This window comes from Lithobates pipiens, unplaced genomic scaffold, assembly GCF_037356315.1.
Source record: "Lithobates pipiens isolate NorthernLeopardFrog02 unplaced genomic scaffold, aLitPip1_a1.2 Scaffold_25, whole genome shotgun sequence".
Classification (NCBI taxonomy): Eukaryota; Metazoa; Chordata; class Amphibia; order Anura; family Ranidae; genus Lithobates; species Lithobates pipiens.
In genome coordinates, this window is record NW_027507787.1 from 224,068,928 (window position 1) to 224,088,744 (window position 19,817).

At 42.6% G+C, this 19,817-nt stretch overlaps 1 protein-coding gene across 2 annotated transcripts in view; it reads right to left on the reverse strand.

The window, feature by feature from the left end:
• The window catches only part of LOC143930916 (alpha-2-macroglobulin-like), a 299,885-nt gene that overhangs the window by 203,705 nt on the left and 76,363 nt on the right, over window positions 1–19,817 (reverse strand). For both annotated transcript variants that reach the window (XM_077455603.1, XM_077455602.1), the window contains exons 5-8: window positions 14,713–14,733; window positions 14,435–14,591; window positions 13,439–13,523; window positions 13,168–13,291 (exon numbers count right to left, since the gene is read on the reverse strand). In XM_077455603.1, coding sequence (XP_077311729.1) covers window positions 13,168–13,291; window positions 13,439–13,523; window positions 14,435–14,591; window positions 14,713–14,733 — 387 coding nt within the window. The remainder of the gene's footprint in view (window positions 1–13,167; window positions 13,292–13,438; window positions 13,524–14,434; window positions 14,592–14,712; window positions 14,734–19,817) is intronic.

Sequence of the window (19,817 nt, forward strand, 5' to 3'; positions counted from 1 at the left end):
AGGGGTGTGCTAAATTTGGGGGCTCGTCCGGGATATCAAATAAGACAACCTGCACGGCTGTTGTTCCTAGAAACCAGAGTTCATTGAGCCAGAGGACTGTGTTTTGCTTCCAGGACTATTGTGGGGGTTACAACAGGGGAACAGAGTTGTGTGCCCTGCTTAACTGTGACTGTGTTGCCTAGGTCAAGCGCTGTTATCCATAGCCATTTTTCTATGTTGTATTCAGCTGCTTCATATTACTATTGTTTTGTATTTTTGTTTTGTGGTGGTTTAGACCCACAAAAAACTTGTTTATTTATGTGATTTAATACGTTTCTCTGTTTAGTGCTAGTTAGTTTAGTCCTACCTTGACCCTCCCTGTTTCTTACATGTTCCCTTAGTCAGTGTTATTTATTTGCAGAGGCAAGGTTTAGGAAAGTCATTGTCTTTTTACACTTCAAAAGACTGAAAAAACATCCTCTTTTTAACCACTTACAGACCGGACCATTTTGCTGGTCAAAGACCAGACCACTTTTTGCAATTCGACACTGCATTGATTTAACTGACAATTGCACGGTCATGCGACGTGGCTCCCAAACGAAATTGGCATCCTTGGTGGTATTTGATCACCCCTGTGGTTTTTATTTTTTGCGCTATAAACAAAAACAGAGCGACAATTTTGAAAAAAACGCATTATGTTTTACTTTTTGTTATAATAAATATCCCCCAAAAATATATAAAAAAACATTTTTTTTACCTCAGTTTAGGCCAATACGTATTCTTCTACATATTTTTGGTAAAAAAAAATATCGGTAATAAGAGATTATTGATTGGTTTGCGCAAAAGTTATAGCGTTTACAAAATAGGGGATAGTTTTATGGCATTTTTATTAATATTTTTTTTTTTTACTAGTAATGGTGGCGATCAGTGATTTTTATTGTGACTGCGACATTATGGCGGACACATCGGACATTTTTGACACATTTTTGGGACCATTGTCATTTATACAGCAATCAGTGCTATATAAATGCAGTGATTCCTGTGTAAATGACACTGGCAGTGAAGGGGTTAACCAGTGGGTGGCAGTGTAGGGGTTAAGTGTTCCTAGGGGTGTGTTACTAACTGTGGGGGGCTGGGATTTCATTTAGTGAACACTGATCTCTGCTCCAATCACATGGAGCAGAGATCAGTGTCACTAGTTTCTAGGCAGAACGGGGAAATGCTGTTTACAACGGCATTTCTCAGTTCAGCCACCCCCGTGAGACGATCGCAGGTGATCGAGTCCGCGGGACCCGCGACCGGACTCACGGGGGTCCCGACCGGCACACGAGCGGGCCGCTGGCGGCGCGCTCGCAATGACAGGGCGGCATTAAAGATTGGATGTACCTGTACGCCAATATGCCTGCCCGTGCCATTCTGCCAACGTACATCGGCGTGCGCCGGTCGGGAAACAGTTAATTGGATTCAACTTGTGTCTTATGGAAGAGTTAAGCTGCCCGCAGATGGTGCCAAGTAAGCAGGTAAACATACTGTCCTGGCAGGCTGAATCTAATGAGGTACTGTATGTTAATGCATTAAGTGGTATTTGCAACAGAACAGTTATTGCAATCTTTATTTGACTGTTAGAATGGGGGAAATTTACTAAAACTGATGCACACAGAATTTGGTGCAGCTGTGCATACTAACCAATCAGTTTCTTCAAGTGTCAGGGTCTATGTAACCACTGTAGACATGTGCAAATCCAAAATACACATTTTTATGCATACGAATTCCGAACGAATTACGAAATTTAGTTTAACGAATTTCGGATCCAAATTCATAACAAAAATTCATAATTAACGAAAAGTTAACGAACCTAAAAAGTTAAAAACCCAGGAGGTCAGCACAGCACAGCTATGGTGGTAACCCCTCATAATGATAAATTCATCATAACGAAAATTCATAATTGTTACGAAAAGTTAATGAAAAAAACATCTCACACTGCCTGCGCCCCGAGCCCCCCACTTTTTACTTACCTCACCCCTCGAAAATCCCGTGCTCACCCCGCCATCCTTTTTCACCGCTCAGCCTGGCCGCTGATTGGCTGGAGTGGATGGATGGAAAGCAGCGCAGCCATTGGCTCACGCTGCTGTCAATCACATCCGCCGGGGGGGGGGGGCGTGTGATACAGCGAGCGGCTATAGCCGCCGGCTGTATCACGGGAGCGCGCCCGCTGATGCTTCTCACCATGCGAGGGAGCTGTGGGAGGAAGCAGAGACAGCTGCCGAGGGACCCCGGAAGAGCAGGTTCGGGGCCACTCTGTGCAAAACGAGCTGCACAGTGGAGGTAAGTATAACATGTTTGTTATTTAAAGAAAAAAAAATTTTTTTTTAGCTTTACAATCCCTTTAACAAAACTAAAGTTTACAAACCCAGGAAGTCAGCATAGCACAAGGATGGTGGGAGTCCTTTATAATGATAAATTCATCATAGCGAACTTTCATTACTTTAACAAAAAGTCAACATAACTAAAGTTTAAAAACCCAGGAAGTCAGCACAGCACAGGGATGGTGGGAATTAGTGATGGCCGAACGGTTCGCCCGGCGGTCGTTTCGCAGCGAATTTTGGCTGTTCGCGATTTGCCCGATCGGCGGACTATTGCCGCCGTTCACCCGGCGGACTTCCGTGTTTTTACTGTGTAAAATAACTTTGACCTATGATGACACATCCATCGTGGGGTACAGGACAGCCAATTGAGACATTACAGCACATGGACACTTGGACATTCCCTCTAACTTATAAATACACCCGATCCGGTGGCCATTTTACATTCCTTCTTCTGTCACTATAGGGAGAGGTTGCTGTGTGGAGCAGGGAGAGATTGCAGTGACCCAAATTGCTAGCTATTTGGTACACAAAAGTTATTTTCAGGACTGGTATAGGTGTTAGGTGTATATAGGTTTGCTGTGCTACTGATTGTTGCAGCAGCCTGAGCGTCTTTTGTCAGTTTAGAGAAAGGGACAGGACGGTGTGTCTGCTGTAGGGACAGTCAGTTTAGTCATTAGCTGTTACTATCAGGTCCACAAAAGTGCTATTCCAGTTATTGTTCCAGTAGCCTCTGTTTTGTCAGTTTATATAGGGACAGGCAGGAAGCAGTGTGTGAGGCAGTGAGGGTCAGTTTAATCAGTAGCTGTTACTATATTAGGTCCACAAAGGTTCTTTTCAGGACTGGTATCAGTGGTATGGTAATAGGCTTGTACACGTATAATATTCTTTCTTCCAAATATAGAAAGAATATTATACTTGACGGCTGCCCTTCTGCTGCAGTCTGCTAATCATTCACAACCTACTTGTTCCACAAAGGTCCTTTATAAGGACTGGTAATAACCTGGTGTAGGGTGCTATAGTACATAGGGTTGAGTGAGGTACAGTCTGCTATTCTATAAGGACTGGTATAGGCCCACAATACATAGGGTTGAGGTGCACTACTGCTGACCGCTGCCCTATACTGCAGCCGTCCTTCATCAGTATAGGGACTGACGTACAGTCTGCTAATCACTCACAACCTACTTGTTAACTTGTTAACTTGGTCTGTCTAGGGTTCTATACTGCAGCAGTTCTTCATCGGTATAGGGACTGACGTATAGTGTGCTAATCAGTCATACACAACCTACTTGTTCCACAAAGGTCCTTATAAGGACTGGTAAGGTATAGGGTACTACAGTACATAGGGTTGAGTGAGGTACAGTCTGCCATTCTATAAGGACTGGTATAGGTCCACAATACATAGGGTTGAGGTGCACTACTGCTGACTGCTGCCCTATACTGCAGCAGTCCATCAGTATAGGGACTGAGAGTTTTGTCACAGGGTCATTTAAAAAATGACAGGCAGAGGAAGAGGCAGGCCCTTCCGCAGGGGTGGTAGGGGTAGGGCAGGAGCAACAGGCTTGAGCCAAAGTGGGAAGTTGCAGAAGGTGCGTTCAATTACTTTAAAGGACGCACCAGACTTGGTTGAGTGGCTCGCTCAACCTTACTCTTCTGCACCCTCCTCATCCTCTCGGTCTGCACCCTCTTCTTCACTGTCTGCTATGTGCACCCTAAAGACACTACCACCAATAACACCACCACCACCACCACATACCATCCGCTTGAGTCACAGGAATTATTTTCCGATCCATATCAAGAAGACATTTCTGATGCGCAGCCACTCTTGGTATTGGATCAGGAAGAGGAGGTAGCAACAACCGCTACTCAGCGGTCTGACGACAGTACCCAGATCAGCCCAAGGAGGAGGTTGGTCCCCGGTGTTGCTGCCTACTCCGAGATCTCTACTTATAGCAGTGGGGAAGGTGACGTTGATGATGACGTGTCTAGTGATGTCACGTGGGTGCCCACAAGAGAGGAAGAGGAGGGGAGTTCAGAGGAAGATATGGACCAGCAGATAGGGAGGAGAAGCAGGAATAACTTACATTGCACAGGAGGGACAAAGCAGACTGCAAATGTATCAGGAGCGAGTCATCGACCATGTACGGTCACATCTGGCGCTTCCAGGACACCGGCACATGGCTCCGCAGTGTGGGCTTTTTTAAACGTGTCCGCTGCTGACAATAGCGTTGCCATCTGCAATCTTTACAGTCAACGCATTAGTCGCGGTAAGCCCAACACTCACCTAGGGACGACCGCCTTAAGAAGGCACATGAGCAGCCATCACCGAGCCCAGTGGGAGCAACGGAACACACAAAGCCACACTCCAGGCTCTCACCGTCCAGCCTAGTCTTCTACTTCTCCTTCTCCTCTCTCCTCACAATTGTCCTCCACTCCACCTTCCATCACGCCAAGCTCACATTTTTCTGCAAAAAGGCAGGCTTCCGTGGGCCTGATGTTCGAGCGTAAAAAAAATGATGACGCCGGATAACCCTCTTGCCCAACGGTTGACGGCTGGCTTGTCAGAACTCATAGCCCGCCAACTACTGCCATATAAACTGGTGGACTCGGAGGCCTTTCGCAAATTTGTGGCCATTGGAACACCACAATGGAAGGTCCCAGGAAGGAAGTATTTCTCAGAGAAGTATTTCTCAGAGAAGGTCCCGTCAGAAGTTCGTCCATCACTAGTGGGAACCCTTCATAATAGGCACAGCAGGTGTACACTCAGACCCGGGAACTCAGCACAGGGATGGTGGAAACCCCTCATAACGCACACAAAGCAGGTGTACATCATAACGAACTTTCATTATTTAACGAAAAGTTTGCGAATCTAACAAAAATTTGTATATTGTATGAATCTGAATTGGATTTCATACACGAATTACGAAATACTATTTTTTTTTCGTACGAAACGAAACGGAACAAAACTAATTTTTTGATGGCGCCCATGTCTAAACCACTGTGCCTAAAAATATCTGTTGGCTCCAAATTTGTTTAGCCTCCTCTTTTAAAGCTGAACTCCAGGTTTACCCCTCAGTCTATCCCTGGTCCACCCACTACCATCCATTCGTCAAGGCATTCTGCTATATGCAATACTCTTCCCAAGAACTAGCCCATGGCTTGCATTAGAGCTGAGGGCTCTTGAACAAAGTACTGAAGCAGGGTGTTGTTTTTAGGTATTGTACCCCACTGGTCCTCCCACCAGCCATATTCCACCCATATTTCATAGAGAAGCACAGAGACCCGGGGATTACGTAACGTGGTCTAAAATAAGGTATGTAATTGGAAGGGAAAGATATTGCTTAAAGCAGAGTTCCACTCTAAAAAAAAAATGTTTGCATTAAAAGACTCCTTTTAACCTAGAAAAAAACATTTGGAGGATTTTTTTTTTATGCTTAACAGAAAGGCCCTGTTGCTATATAGTCCTCATAATCTGCCATTTCCTGATCAGTGGAGCTCCTCGTGACTTTCTCCCTCGCCTATGCTCTGTCATCATTTCCCAGGAGTTTACGCTATGGCCACAATTGAATCACGCATGCGCTAGATCAAGAGGTGCATGCTGGTTATCCAGCATGCACCTCTCAAAAGCTATTCCAGGGGCTAGCGGCCGAGCGGAATGGACATCTGATTCCACAGCTCCAGCGCCGAATAGAGAAAAACAAGCAAGGAAGCATTATTACAACTGCTATCCCCACCCTCCTTCAACCACCGGAGGACGGAGGAACAGCACACCATGTCCCGCAAACGGAAGGAGTACAGACAACCCAGGAAACTCACTTCCCATTTCACACAGCTGCCGGAGCTCCGATCCCAAGATGGCATCCATAACCTGCATTATGAGGGAGATGGATCTTACACTTACCTTCCAGACGCAGATCCTCTTGAAATATTCCTCCCAGGAATGGATCCACAGAAAATCCGTCCTCAGCTGCCTCATCCACACAAAATAGCCCAGTGAAATCGAAGATGAGACTGGATTCCGATCCACACAACCCGGAGGTGAGTCCTGGTACTGCAACACATTATACCCCTTCACCTCAGCCGTCCACCATTGCAGCTTTTCCCACATCAAACCTGCCGGTGCTAGACACCACAATGAAACAGATTCTCATCTCTCTCCAAAACTCCCTTCATGTCACTATCTCTTCCATGTCCGCCAAATTTTCCTCAGAAATGCACTCCATGGGAAATAAAATGTCCCAAATCAATACCCAAGTCAGTGAAATCATAGAGACAGTGAGTGATTTGGTAGATGCTCACGAACACACCCGCGATGAACATCAGTGGTTACGGGGCAAAATGGCAGACCTAGAGGACAGGTCCCGTCGTAATAATGTAAAAATGCGCGGTATACCCGTAAGTGTCCTACCATCAGATTTTAATACACATACCAGACAGCTAATCTCAACCCTGCTTCCTGAGCTGTCAGCCATGGAAATCATTATTGACAGGATCCATCGCCTTCCAAAACCCCCTCACCTCCCAGACGATGTTCCCTGCAAGGTATTGCTGCGAATACATTTCTACTACATTAAAGATCAGCTTCTGTACAAAACAAGGCAATTGGGTCAACTCTCACCACCGTACTCCAAGCTACAATTGTACTCTGACATATCGCAATATATGAGACAACTCAGGTGCCAACAGAATACAATAACCAAACATCTTAATAACCACAAGATCCCATATCAATGGGGATTCCCTACGAAAACTGATGGTCACTAAAAATGGGTAGAAACACAACATCCACACAGTGGAAGAAGGCCTCCTACTGCTTCAGTCTTGGGGCATCATACCCGATACTACAATCCAAGCTCAAGATACACAGGGCAAAAACAACCCCTCTTCCTTTAAACACCCTCACGCAAATCTCAACTCTATTGCTTCTAAGTGAATGCTTCCGCTTCTATGTTAATTACAGCATTTTGTTCTGGCTCAGCACGACGCTCGTTTCAGCTAGTCTACAAACTCTTACCTCAAATTATCTCAGCAGCTCTTAATCCACAACCTGCTGATTTTTGTAGGAACTTTTTTTTTCTCTTTGTTCCTATTGACTTTTTGTTCTCCTATTTGCAGGCAGGACAGTACCTAACAACATTTACCGTATATCCTATTGTTAACTCTAACTTTTCCATCCTTTCGAGTACTGATCCTAGGAACACTAAAGAACACAGAGCAGGCTTCCTATCATCTTCTGCCCAGCAGATCCTGACTACCACCGCACCGCTTGACAGGGAACCGGACCTCAACGCCTCTACCCTCCTCCAATTGTAAGTAACTCCAGAGCATACCACAATGACCTTCACTGCTCAGCTAAAATGCCGAAAATCATGTCACTCAATACTAAAGGATTGAACCACCCAGCTAAAAGAGCCTCCCTCTGGCGCACAGCTCACAAATCTCAGAGTGATGTGCTTTGTATACAAGAGACACATTTTTTTTTTTTTCCAATTCTATTTTTTATTTTCAATTATTATAAGTCATTACACATAGTTAAACAGTTTTCAAACATACATATACAAGAGACACATTTTAAGCTACACGAAGAACCCCTGATGTACCAACAAGAATTCCCTCCACATCTTTATGGCCTCAGGTCCACACAAGAAAAATTGAGTATTAATAGAAGTTAAGAATACTACAGCCTTCACACTCCACAACAGCCTAGTGGACACTGAGGGGAGATACCTAGCCCTAGACTGCACCATGGACAATACAAGATGTACTCTAGTTAATATTTACGCTCCTAACACCAGGCAACTCAAATTCCTGACAAAACTCATGAAAAAAATTAACCAGTTTAAACAGGGTCATCTTATAATGTGCGGGGACTTTAATTTGATACCTGACAACATTTTAGATACCTCCTCCAAAACCATCAGATACCCATCACCTATCACCGATCTTTCTTACAAAACAACAATCTTTATGACGTGTGGAGTTGCCATCACACCACTAAATGTGACTACACGTTTTTCTCCCACCAGCATAACTCCTACAGCCGAATTGACTACTTCCTTGTAGACAAATGGTTACTACCCAGCATCACTGAATTGGGCATCTCTATGATAACATGGTCAGATCATGCACCCACCACCATCAATATTGATATTCTGCCTAAATCCACAGATGCAAAACTATGGAGAGCTAATGCTTCCATCTTACAATCTCCTACATATAGTACCTATCTACGCAAGCAACTGGAATAATTCTTTACCAACAACAAAGGATCCATCTGAAATAGTGCTACCTTATGGAATGCACATAAGGCATTCATAAGAGGAGTCCTTATTCTTTTCCATCACTGGTGCATTCACATATGCCTTCACATTTTAGTGAACTAAGTATTGGTCAATCGCTTATAATTTGGCGGTAGATTTATGTATTTTCCACTTTACAGTTTTTCAATAAAATATAGAGACCATCTGATGGGTATCATATGCCCAGATGGCCTCTTTATATACAATATATATATATATATATATATATATATATATATATATATATATATATATATATATATATATATATATATATAAATAAATACAGACTAAATTACATTTACAATAGTATATATGACCCAACAACTTAGTTGGTCATGTAATCCAGAAGTAAATTCAAACTTATTTTTTCAATTTTTAAGAAAATATATTGATATGTGAACATGACTATTGCTGGGGAAAGAGGGAGGGGGAGGTCCCTCCCAAATTTAGGGACCCCTCTCCTTCTCCCTTATAACACCTTTTTCCCCTGAGGTATCCTTTCAAATGTCCATTCTCTATTCCCCGTCCCTTCCTCTAAAGTGTCTTTTCTAACTTATTGATAATAAATACATTTTATATAATAACTTCTAGGTGTATCCACCTACGCGCTTCCCCTTTTCTGAGGGCTTCCCCATTCCGTGGGCACTTGTAGGCCTCACGGGTCTTGGGCCGCCCCAGGAGGGGGTTGGATGTGAGCCAACCTGCAGTGGATTCCTGGATCATCTCTAAGAAAATGTGATGGTTTTAAAGAAAGTCCCCTAGTGCATTTATCTGATGGAAGAGGTAAATAGTGGCTAAAAGTTGTATATTGGTATATACCCACACTGAACTCGAATGATGATTAAATGTTATATAATACTAAAATACCCTGAAGAAGACTACAATTTCCTGGGTTGAATTGCATTGGGGTATTTCTATACATCAAATGGTTTTTCAAGTTATTAATATGGGAATTCAGTTTTGAAAAATTCAATATAAGTATAGATAATCATGTTAATGAATACTGTATTGCTTCATCTATATTTGTTTCGCTTGAGTGTACCAATTTCAATTTCTACATTCCAATGATGTATACTAATATTTGGATAATAAAATCAATATCTTTTATGAAGTTGTTGTGTCTCTCAAATTGCTGCTAAAAAAAAACCATAGGGAATTTTCTAAATTTTCTTTCAATTTTTGTATTGGGGTGCGCAGCCCTCTCAAACCCAAATACGTGTGTCCGTCCTTGCTAGAACCACAATAAAACTAAGATCTCACACTTCTTTCACCCCGCCACTATTACAAAACTCATCGATGCCCAAACCATAGCCGATGCTTTTAGCCATTACTATAACACACTGTATAAACTTAATGAAGACACCACAATACACCAGCCATCGAAGGAAGAAATAAGTTTGTTTATAGATGAACTTAATCTACCTACATTATCTCCTGACCAGCTCCCCTCGCTTAATGCCCCCTTCACAACCTAGAACTGTCAGACTTGATCTCAAAGCTGCCTTGCAATAAATCACCAGGTCCAGATGGACTCACTGGAGAATATTATAGACAATTCAAAACTACTCTAACACCCTTTCTAACTCAAGTATGCAATGACGCTGCCTCCTCTTTCGCTCTCCCTCCTGAAATGCTCAAAGCTCTTATCATAACATTACCGAAGCCAGGGAAAGATCCTACTTCACCCCAAAACTTTAGGCCAATTTCTCTACTTAATATTGATACAAAGATATACACCAAATTGATCGCCACCAGACTATCAAATATTATGTCATCCTTGCAACATCAAGATCAATCCGGTTTTACAAAAGCATGCCAATCGTTCGATGCCACACGCAGACTCCTTAACATTATTCATAATGCAGACTTCACCCGAACGCCTTCTCTGCTCCTATCTTTGGATGCAGAGAAGACGTTTAATGGAGTACATTGGACATACCTCCATCATACCCTTTGCAAATTCGGTTTCCAAGGTAGAATCTTGTTGGCTATCATGGCCCTTTATACAACTCCTTCAGCACAAGTGTACTCTGCAGAAGTGCTATCAAAACATATCCCTATCTCTAATGGAACCCGTCAGGGATGCTCCCTATCACCCCTCATTTTTAATTTAATCATGGAAACTTTGGCTGAATTTACAAGATCACAACCACTCATCTCGGATTTCCAGATAGGCTCCATAGAACACAAAATAAATCTATTCACAGACGATGTGATACTCATGCTTACCAATCCTACCATTTCCCTGGCTTCGATACAATCTGTTTTACATAGATTTAGTAAGATCTCTTATTATAAGGTAAACGTGAACAAATCTTTCATATTGGACATAGGCATGAATGGAATCACCAGCAACATACTTAGAAATACATATTCATATGCATGGGCTGACACAGGTCTTTCATTCCTGGAAATCACACTCACGAGACATGTAAAACAACTTTATGCTCACAACTATGTAAACTTTAAATTTTACTTTAATTCACATGGTCTGGAAGGTTAGCAGCATTCAAGATGATGCTCCTACCCAAAATATTATACCTATTCCGTACATTACCCATACCACTACCCTGCTCTCAATTCAGGCCCCCGTTACAGCTTGGAAAACACTGTGTCTCTCTAAAAGGGACCATATTGTAACTAAAGTACTCCCAATCACCCATGAAATGTTACAACTACTAACCCCAGATTTAACGCTACCAAACTGGTTAACAAACAATATAACCCTCACTTCAGATCTCCGCGATAAAATAACTAAAAAGACATTCCCACAAATCCAAAAATTATTATTATTATTATACAATGCACCTACCAAAGACTTCCTAATATACCACAGGATTCACAAATGTGTCTCCTCCTGCCCTCCCCTGGAAGGAGCAATACCCACTGACATGTGGAACTTTTACTTCTCCAACAGTCGGAAATTGCAAAGGCATTTGATCTATTCAACGCTACATGAAAAGACAAAGTTTAGCAAATCATGGGAGGGAGGAGGAACTACAACAGTCATTCTCGGATCAAAACTGGAAATCAGCCCTGCAATCTATATACAAATCAACAAAATGTGCTTCACTCTGGGAATTAACTCAGAAAATATCTCTAAGGTGGTACCTAACACCACAGAAACTAGCAAGATTCATCCCCAACTCCTCCTCCACATGCTGGAGATTGTGTGGACAAAAGGGTTCCCTATGTAACATATTTTGGTCCTGCCCACACCTGAAAAAGCTCCGGACAGACATTTCTAACCTGTCATCTGACATTACAGAAACACAATGTATACTCACCGCAAAATTGGACATCTTGAACATTAACATAGACTCCATTCTGCCACGTTATAGGACAACTACTACCAACATTCTATTAGCAACAAGACTTTTGATCGCTAGAAACTGGAAGACTGATAGTTGAGAGTACCAACATTACTTGATGTGATTACCATGGTACAGACTCACTTCATCTAGGAACGTCTAATGACGAATGAAGCTCATATACACTCAAAACTGCTTAAGAATTGGTTTCCCTGGATCAACTGATAGGAAAAACTTATCAACCTCTGAATTAACTAATATGTTCCACTTTGTGCTCCTACTGCTCCTGCCTACCTTTCCCTCTAAAGCACAAGGATAAGAGATGTTGTCTCCCTCCCTCAAATACAGTAAGTACCCAGTCGTTTGGGGTTGATAGACAGCACTCTTAGCCCTACCTATGGCACCCACACTGTATATCACTATTGAAACTGTTTACAACTGTTCGTATTCTACTATGTCATATATACCTGTACAGTGGACTTCACAATACTGAATCTAGATGTGTGATAATATTCATTACCTATTGATGTTATCTGTAAAACTTCAATAAAAAACTATTGAAAAAAAAAAGAAGCTATTCCAGGAAATGATCTTGATTGGGCTTCACATGCCCACATTCATGATGGAAACGGCCACAAATGGAGGGATAAATAATCATAGTAAGAAACGTATATTATTGAACAATTGATCATGATAATTGTATACTGTTTTTTGATTTCATTAGCAATAATGCTAGGATCCAAAAAAATATATATTTTTTTTCACCGGAACTCTGCTTTAAGAAATCAAAAAGCATGGTGATCAGGTGGCAAAGGGGGAACCATAGAAACCAGATTAAACTTCAGCTTTAATATCAGTAGAAGCATCCTTCGCTGTCCAAAGATTCATGCAGGTGGTAAAGGATGTTTTGACAGCCAACCAAAAGTTTCATTGGGGTGAATTGTAAAAAGTTGTACTGCACCAAACAGTAATGTACACGTGCCCAATTTTTATTGTATGCAACTTTTGGGAAGAGACATGTTAAGTTTACTGCCCTGGAACAATTATATGACTTTGGCATCAGAGATTGACAGCTTCCATCCGAGGCTTCTTAAACAGATATTCTGACTTACTGGCTCCCTTTAAAGTCATGGGTATAGTCTATATTAGACTAGTTCGCTTCTCATGTTGGTATTCATTATCTTTTCATTATTGCCATTCTGTTGCATTTACCATTCCAATGAAATGACCACAGGTATCGGCTGTGCTATAAAAGTGTCTTGGCCACCAATATCTTGCTTCATTGTGACACACAGTGGCTGTATAGTTTCCTTGAACTGGCTTCCCATAGGTGTATCTAAAAGACATAATACACTTCTATCATATGTAACATATAAAAAGTGTTATTATTCATTAAGGATTATTTGGAAGATTTGTGTGAAACGTCACATTTCCTTTCTTCTAGTCATTTTACAGGATTTTATAGATTGATATTCGGACTCACCTTCCACATACACGAAGTGGGAACTCATTACTGTCAAACATAACAACCTTGGGGAACTGAAGGGAAACTTCAAACTTTGGAAGAACTGTAGAGATATATTAATAGAAATCAAGGATGTTGTAGACCAGAGATCTTAAACTTTTTAATACAAGGGACACATTGTATATTTTACAAATAGGCCACATAAAAATCGTCTTTATAAATAAACAAATAAAGTTTAACCCCTTGCCGACCAGTCGTCGTCATTATACTGCAGCAGTTCAGCTCTTTCTCGCGAATTGCCATAGCTGTACGTCGGCTCCTTTAAGAACCATAGCAGGCATGCGCGCATCCCGGCTGCACACCGGGGGACCCGATGCGTGTGGTCGGCGGCCACAAGGTCTGCCAGCCACCCGCGATCATGGGAAAGAGCGCCAGAATGGGAATCTGTCAATGTAAACAGACAGATCCCCGTTCTGACAGGGGTGGAGAGAGAGAGATCTGCTGTTCCTAGTGATTAGGAACAGCAAACTGTCTCCTCATCCAGTCAGTGCCAACAGCTGAGGGTAGATGATGCAGGGTGTGCACTGATCTCATTAGTGCACACCCTGAATCATCTAACCTCAGCTGTTCAACTCCTTCCTGTGTCATGACCTAAAGTCTGTCGGGGAAGTAAGGCAGAAGTAATGGAAAGTGTTTTTAAAAATCCATGAGGACAGTTAAGTAAGCATGTGTAGAATAAATGGAAAGATGTTTTTTATTTTTGCAAAAGAAGTACATTAATGCTGTACTGGTACATAGGAGAGCTAGAATTTAGAAAATAAAAATACAGTTCGACTCACAAAGAAATGCATCTACCATTGAGTTGAACATCCTCCATATCGCAGTAGTACAATACAAAGACTGGCACATGCACTGCAACCAGCTGGGGTTGCTGAAGGACAGATAAAATCTTAAAGTGGGACAAAAGTGGCAGACCCCTTGAGTAATAAATATTTTTTAAGGACAGTTTCTTACCATATTCTTCCACGGTGAAGGTACTGTGGACTGTGTTCTTAACCCGAATGGAGTATTCCCCCAGTGGAGGCTCAAAAGACAGGGGAAAGGAAAGTTCAACCAATCCCTGACTGACGCTCACATTCAGCCACTGACCAATCTTGTTATTTCCTGAATCCTTAAAATAGGAAAGAGAACATAGGATATATATATATATATATATATATATATATATATATTTTTTTTTTTTTACCTACATACAAGATGAAGTTTATTTGCATTTGGGTTAAATATTTTACCTGTAGTTCTACAACTGGAAGCTGAAAGAGAAAGAAAACAGACAGATATTGAAACACACCATGGTTATATTTAATTTACACCTATTTATGAAGCAGTGAGTGTGACATTCACCAAATATTCACTGCAGGTATATTTTCCTGGTACATGTGTTTAAATGAAGGTAATTGATTCACATGTAGTTAATTTTTGATGAATGTGACATTTGCTGCTTTATATTAAACATGCCCCATATGTACAACAAGCATTCAAAGTGTAAAGGATTGCATAATTCAATATAATCAATATTTTAATAGCTCAAATAATATGCTTAATGAAATACACTTTCATTTTCTTTTATCAAAGAACTCTGTTGAGTACTAATAGCCTCTAAACCAGCCATATAACATCTGTCCAGTATAGTATCAGAAAACCAACCAACCTACAAGTAGACAGGTGCAGTCTGCTCTCTCCACTGCAGGGGGTGCTCAACCGCAGCGGCATCATCATCGCACTAATTATAGTGACAGTACCAACTGATTGATACAAAAAGATACATTGAGAGAGCCCTCCAAGTCAGCCTTTCTCAAACATTTTAACATGGAAGAACCCTAGAAAAAAAATTCCGGTCTCAAGGAGCCCCCGGTAATAATTGCTATTGCTACAGCTCACAGTACCTTAAAGCGGAGGTCCACCCTAAAATGGACCTTCCGCTCATCGGATTCCTCCCCCCCTCCGGCGCCACAATTGGCACCTTTCAGGGGGGAGGGGGGTGCAGTTACCTGGATAATCCAGGTAACTGCACTCACTTCCGGGCTAGCTCTCTGCGGAAAGGGGTGTACATTACGCCCCTTTCCGCAAGTGCCCGCCCCCTTCCGCAAGTGCCCTGCTGCCTGCTGGGAAACACACAGATCCCAGAGGCAGCGGGGACCGTCCTCATTGCGCAGCGCGGCTCGCGCATGCGCAGTAGGGAACCGGGAAATGAAGCCGATAGGCTCCATTTCCTGATTCCCATACCCAAGATGGCGGCGGCAGCACTCGAGTGTCGATCTAGAGATCGGCTTCGGGTGCCGACATCGCGGGTGCGCTGGACAGGTAAGGGTCACTATTTTAAAAGTCAGCAGCTGCAGTATTTGTAGCTGCTGACTTAAAAAAAAAAAAAAAAACGCGGAGTCCCGGCGGACTCCCGCTTTAATGTGATGGTCACTGGTAAGAATGCTCCTTACATTTGGGATCCTTGGGAAGATACAGATTACTAAAAAGATTGTTGGCAGTGGTTATACATGTGAGAGGTAGAAGTTGTTCAATGTTCTAGGAACTTCTATCATCTAGAGTTGGGCGAACGGTTCAGCCCGAGCATGAGTTCTGGCCGAACATTCGCCTGTTCGATGAACACCAGAATTATCAGGGCACTCGACTGTTTGTTCGGCCTGATGAATGATCGCCACTGCAGAGTACACTGGAAGCCCTGATTGGCTGAAGTAATGAAAGTTTTGCCAATCAGGGTACTGTTAGAGCCATGATTAGACACGGTGATGATCACTCTATCCAATCATGGCTCATTGCTTTTAGTCCCACCCCACACTATAAAAATATTCTTCCCATCACGGCCATTTTCTGTGTGATATTGGCATGGAGAGAGATAGAACAGGGCTCTGTTCTGTGCTACTAGTGAGTTAGTGTGCTATAATGTGCAATTATGATTCTATTGTCAGTGTAGCATGTAAGTTTAGTGTGAATTTAGTGATAGTGCAGTGTGATTGTAGTTTGACCATTCATTTTTAATTTAGTGTGAGTGTATTTTGACAGGGCTGGTTTCGTGCAGGATATTTCAGTGCATTACTGCACGTTTAATTCTGTATATTTCAATACGTTATTGCAAGTTTAACGCAATATATTTCAGTGCGGTACAACACGGTTAATGCAGTATATGTCAGTGCATTACTGCACATTTGAGGCAGTATATTTCAGTGTGTTACTACACATTTAACGCAGTATATTTCAGTGCGTTAGTGCACATTTAATGCTGAATATTTCAGTGCATTACTGCACGTTTTACACAGTATATTTCAGTGCACTACTACATGTTTAACACAGTATATTTCAGTGCAATACTGTGCATTTATCACAGTATATTTCAGTGCATTAGTGCAAGTTTAACACAGTATATTTCAGTATGTTACTGCATGTTTAATGCAGTACATTTCAGTGCAGTATATTTCAGTGCATTAGTGCACATTTACCACAGTTTATTGCAGTGCCTCAGTGGAATGTGTCTGTGTAGTGTGTACTGAAGTTAAAGTGCACCAAACACCACTTTCCATTGATCAAAGTGCATTCACGCACACATTTCCACATCTTTATTACATTTTTCTAATAAGCACCCCCCCCCCCCCCCCATCATGTCTAGGAGGCCAACATGAATAGGCAGACATTCCCATGGCACTGTGAGGGGCCAGCAGTGTATATGTCCACAGGCAAAGGTGAATGTGGCCTGTCCTCAGGCAGGGCATCATTTCCTCTGTTTAATGATGTTGCCCAGCCACAGTATCCAGCCACAGCATGCAGATGAGGTGGTGGACTGGCTTACTAAACCATCATCATCCTTCTCATCCTCCATCACCCAAGCAGAGACTAGGGCACAGTCCACTGCAGCTGCCAGAGTGGCTTATTCTGTCTCCTTGTCCACAGCTACTCCAGTCATAGCCCCAGCATCAGGCATGGAGGAGACACCTGAGTTATTTGAACACAACATCAGCCACTTACTCTATGACAAAGCACAGCCATTACTTGATTCAGATCTTGGTTCTGAGGTTGAGGAATGTGGCAACATGAGCCTACAGACAGGAGAACTACTGGTGAGCAACAGCTTATTGCCAAGTTGTCTCCAGTGATAACGAGGAAGGAGGGGATGATGATGATGAAGTCATGTGTCTAGAGTAACGGAGAGAGCAAAGGAGAGAAGGGTGAGGCAAAACCCCAAAGAGGCAGCCATCATGGAAGAGTAGAGAGCGGCCACCCTATTCCATCAGATTGTGGAGCTGTTATCTCTTTGCCCACTTCCTACAGCTCAGCTGTTTGGGCCTTTCAAACTTTGGCTCAAGCACATCAAGTACGATAATGGCACAAACCTCTTGTCCGCCCTTAGACAGGGAAAGCTGACACATGTGCCAATATATGTGTAGTACAATATGCGCTTCTCCTCTTATAAATAGCTATCAAAACATTGTTGTGCATTGTTGTCCTGTGGCGCACACGTGTGCACGCATGTATATTCATGGGTATCTGAGCGCATATATGCGTGCACCTGTGTGTGTGTGCGCGTGCGCATGTGTTTAATGTGCATTCCTTTTCCCAAAGATGTAAAATAGTAACTAAAACACTGGCGTGCACCGTTACCTCAAGGTGCACGCACATGTTTATATATATATATATATATATATATATATATATATATATATATATATATATATTGTAACCTGGGGGACAGGTAGCAGGTACAAACCTCCCTAGGATGAGCAGTTTCTCAGGCATAGATACCAAATACAGGGATGTAGTGACAAACAGTGCTGTGTTTATTTTGGTGTTATATATAAGTCCATAGATAGGTGCTGTACAGTGTTCCAGAAAACAAACAAATGAAAAAATAGCAAAACACAAATCCTAGCTGTGTCTCGGCTCTAACTATACAATAGGCAGGCCCTCACTACCAGGCTGAACAAGCCTACCGCTTTTACTAACCTTTTCCTCTTCACAAACCAACATGGTCTGTATGTCCCAGGCAGAGAGCAAAGGCTGTCTGCTCAGGTGAGCTTAAATTAGCCTGGGGAAGAGGACCAAGACCCGAACTGGATCATGGATCACAGATTTCTGAATGTGTATGAGAGGAGCCTGGGAGACATATAAACCCCAAACAGGACTTTTCCTGGCTCTCTCTGGGATGCTCTGCTACATATCCTCCCCCCTTGTTTCAACCCCAGGGTTAGAACACCTGTGGCCCAACAAGAGTGAACACAGGACAGGGCATCTACATTCCCCATCTCAACACCTGGCCTGTGTTTTACGGTGAAGGAGTAATCCTGTAGAGCCAAAAACCACCGGTTCACCCGTCTATTAGTCTCCTTCTTTTGGGCCATCCATTTCAGGGGAGCATGGTCAGTTACTAACTCAAACTGGCGCCCTAACAAATAGTATCTGAGCACATCCACGGCCCACTTTATGGCTAAACATTCCTTTTCAATGACTGCATACTTTTTCTCATGGTCATTGAGCTTTCTGCTTAGGTATACCACAGAGTGTTCTTCCCCATTGTGTACCTGCGATAGTACTGCCCCGATACCAACATCAGACGCATCCGTCTGAACCAAAAAATCTTTGGAGAAATCGGGGGAGTACAGTACTGGCTGTGCACAAAGAGCCTTCTTCAGGACTTGGAAAGACTCCTCTGCTACTGAGGACCATTTCACCATTACAGAGTCTTTACCTTTCGTCAGGTCTGTCAGAGGGGCAGCTATAGTTGCAAAATTTGGAATAAATCTTCTATAATACCCCGTAATGCCAAGAAAGGCCCTGACCTGCTTCTTGTTTGCAGGACGTGGCCACTCCTGGATGGCTTCTATTTTACTCACTTGAGGTTTTATGACACCACGGCCAATAGTGTAGCCCAAATACTTGGCTTCCTCTAGACCAATGGCACATTTTTTTGGATTTGCTGTAAAACCTTCTTTGAAGAGGGAATCAAGGACAGCCTGGACACGAGGCAAGCGAGACTCCCAGTCAGTGCTATATACCATTATGTCATCTAAATAGGCTGCTGCATATCATCGGTGGGGTCTTAGGGTCCTATCCATGGCCCTCTGAAATGCCGCGGGGGTATTTTGCAACCCAAAAGGCATTTTTTTATATTGAAATGAACCCTTCGGGGTCACAAATGCAATCTTCTCTTTGGCGTTACCAGTCAGGGGTATTTGCCAATACCTTTTTGTCAAGTCCAAAGTGGTAATATAGCGAGCTTTGCCAAGTTGGTCTATAAGTTCGTCTACTCTGGGCATTGGGTATGTGTCAAACTTTGTCACTGCATTAAGCTTCCTGAAGTCATTACAGAACCTCCAAGTGCCATCCGGTTTTG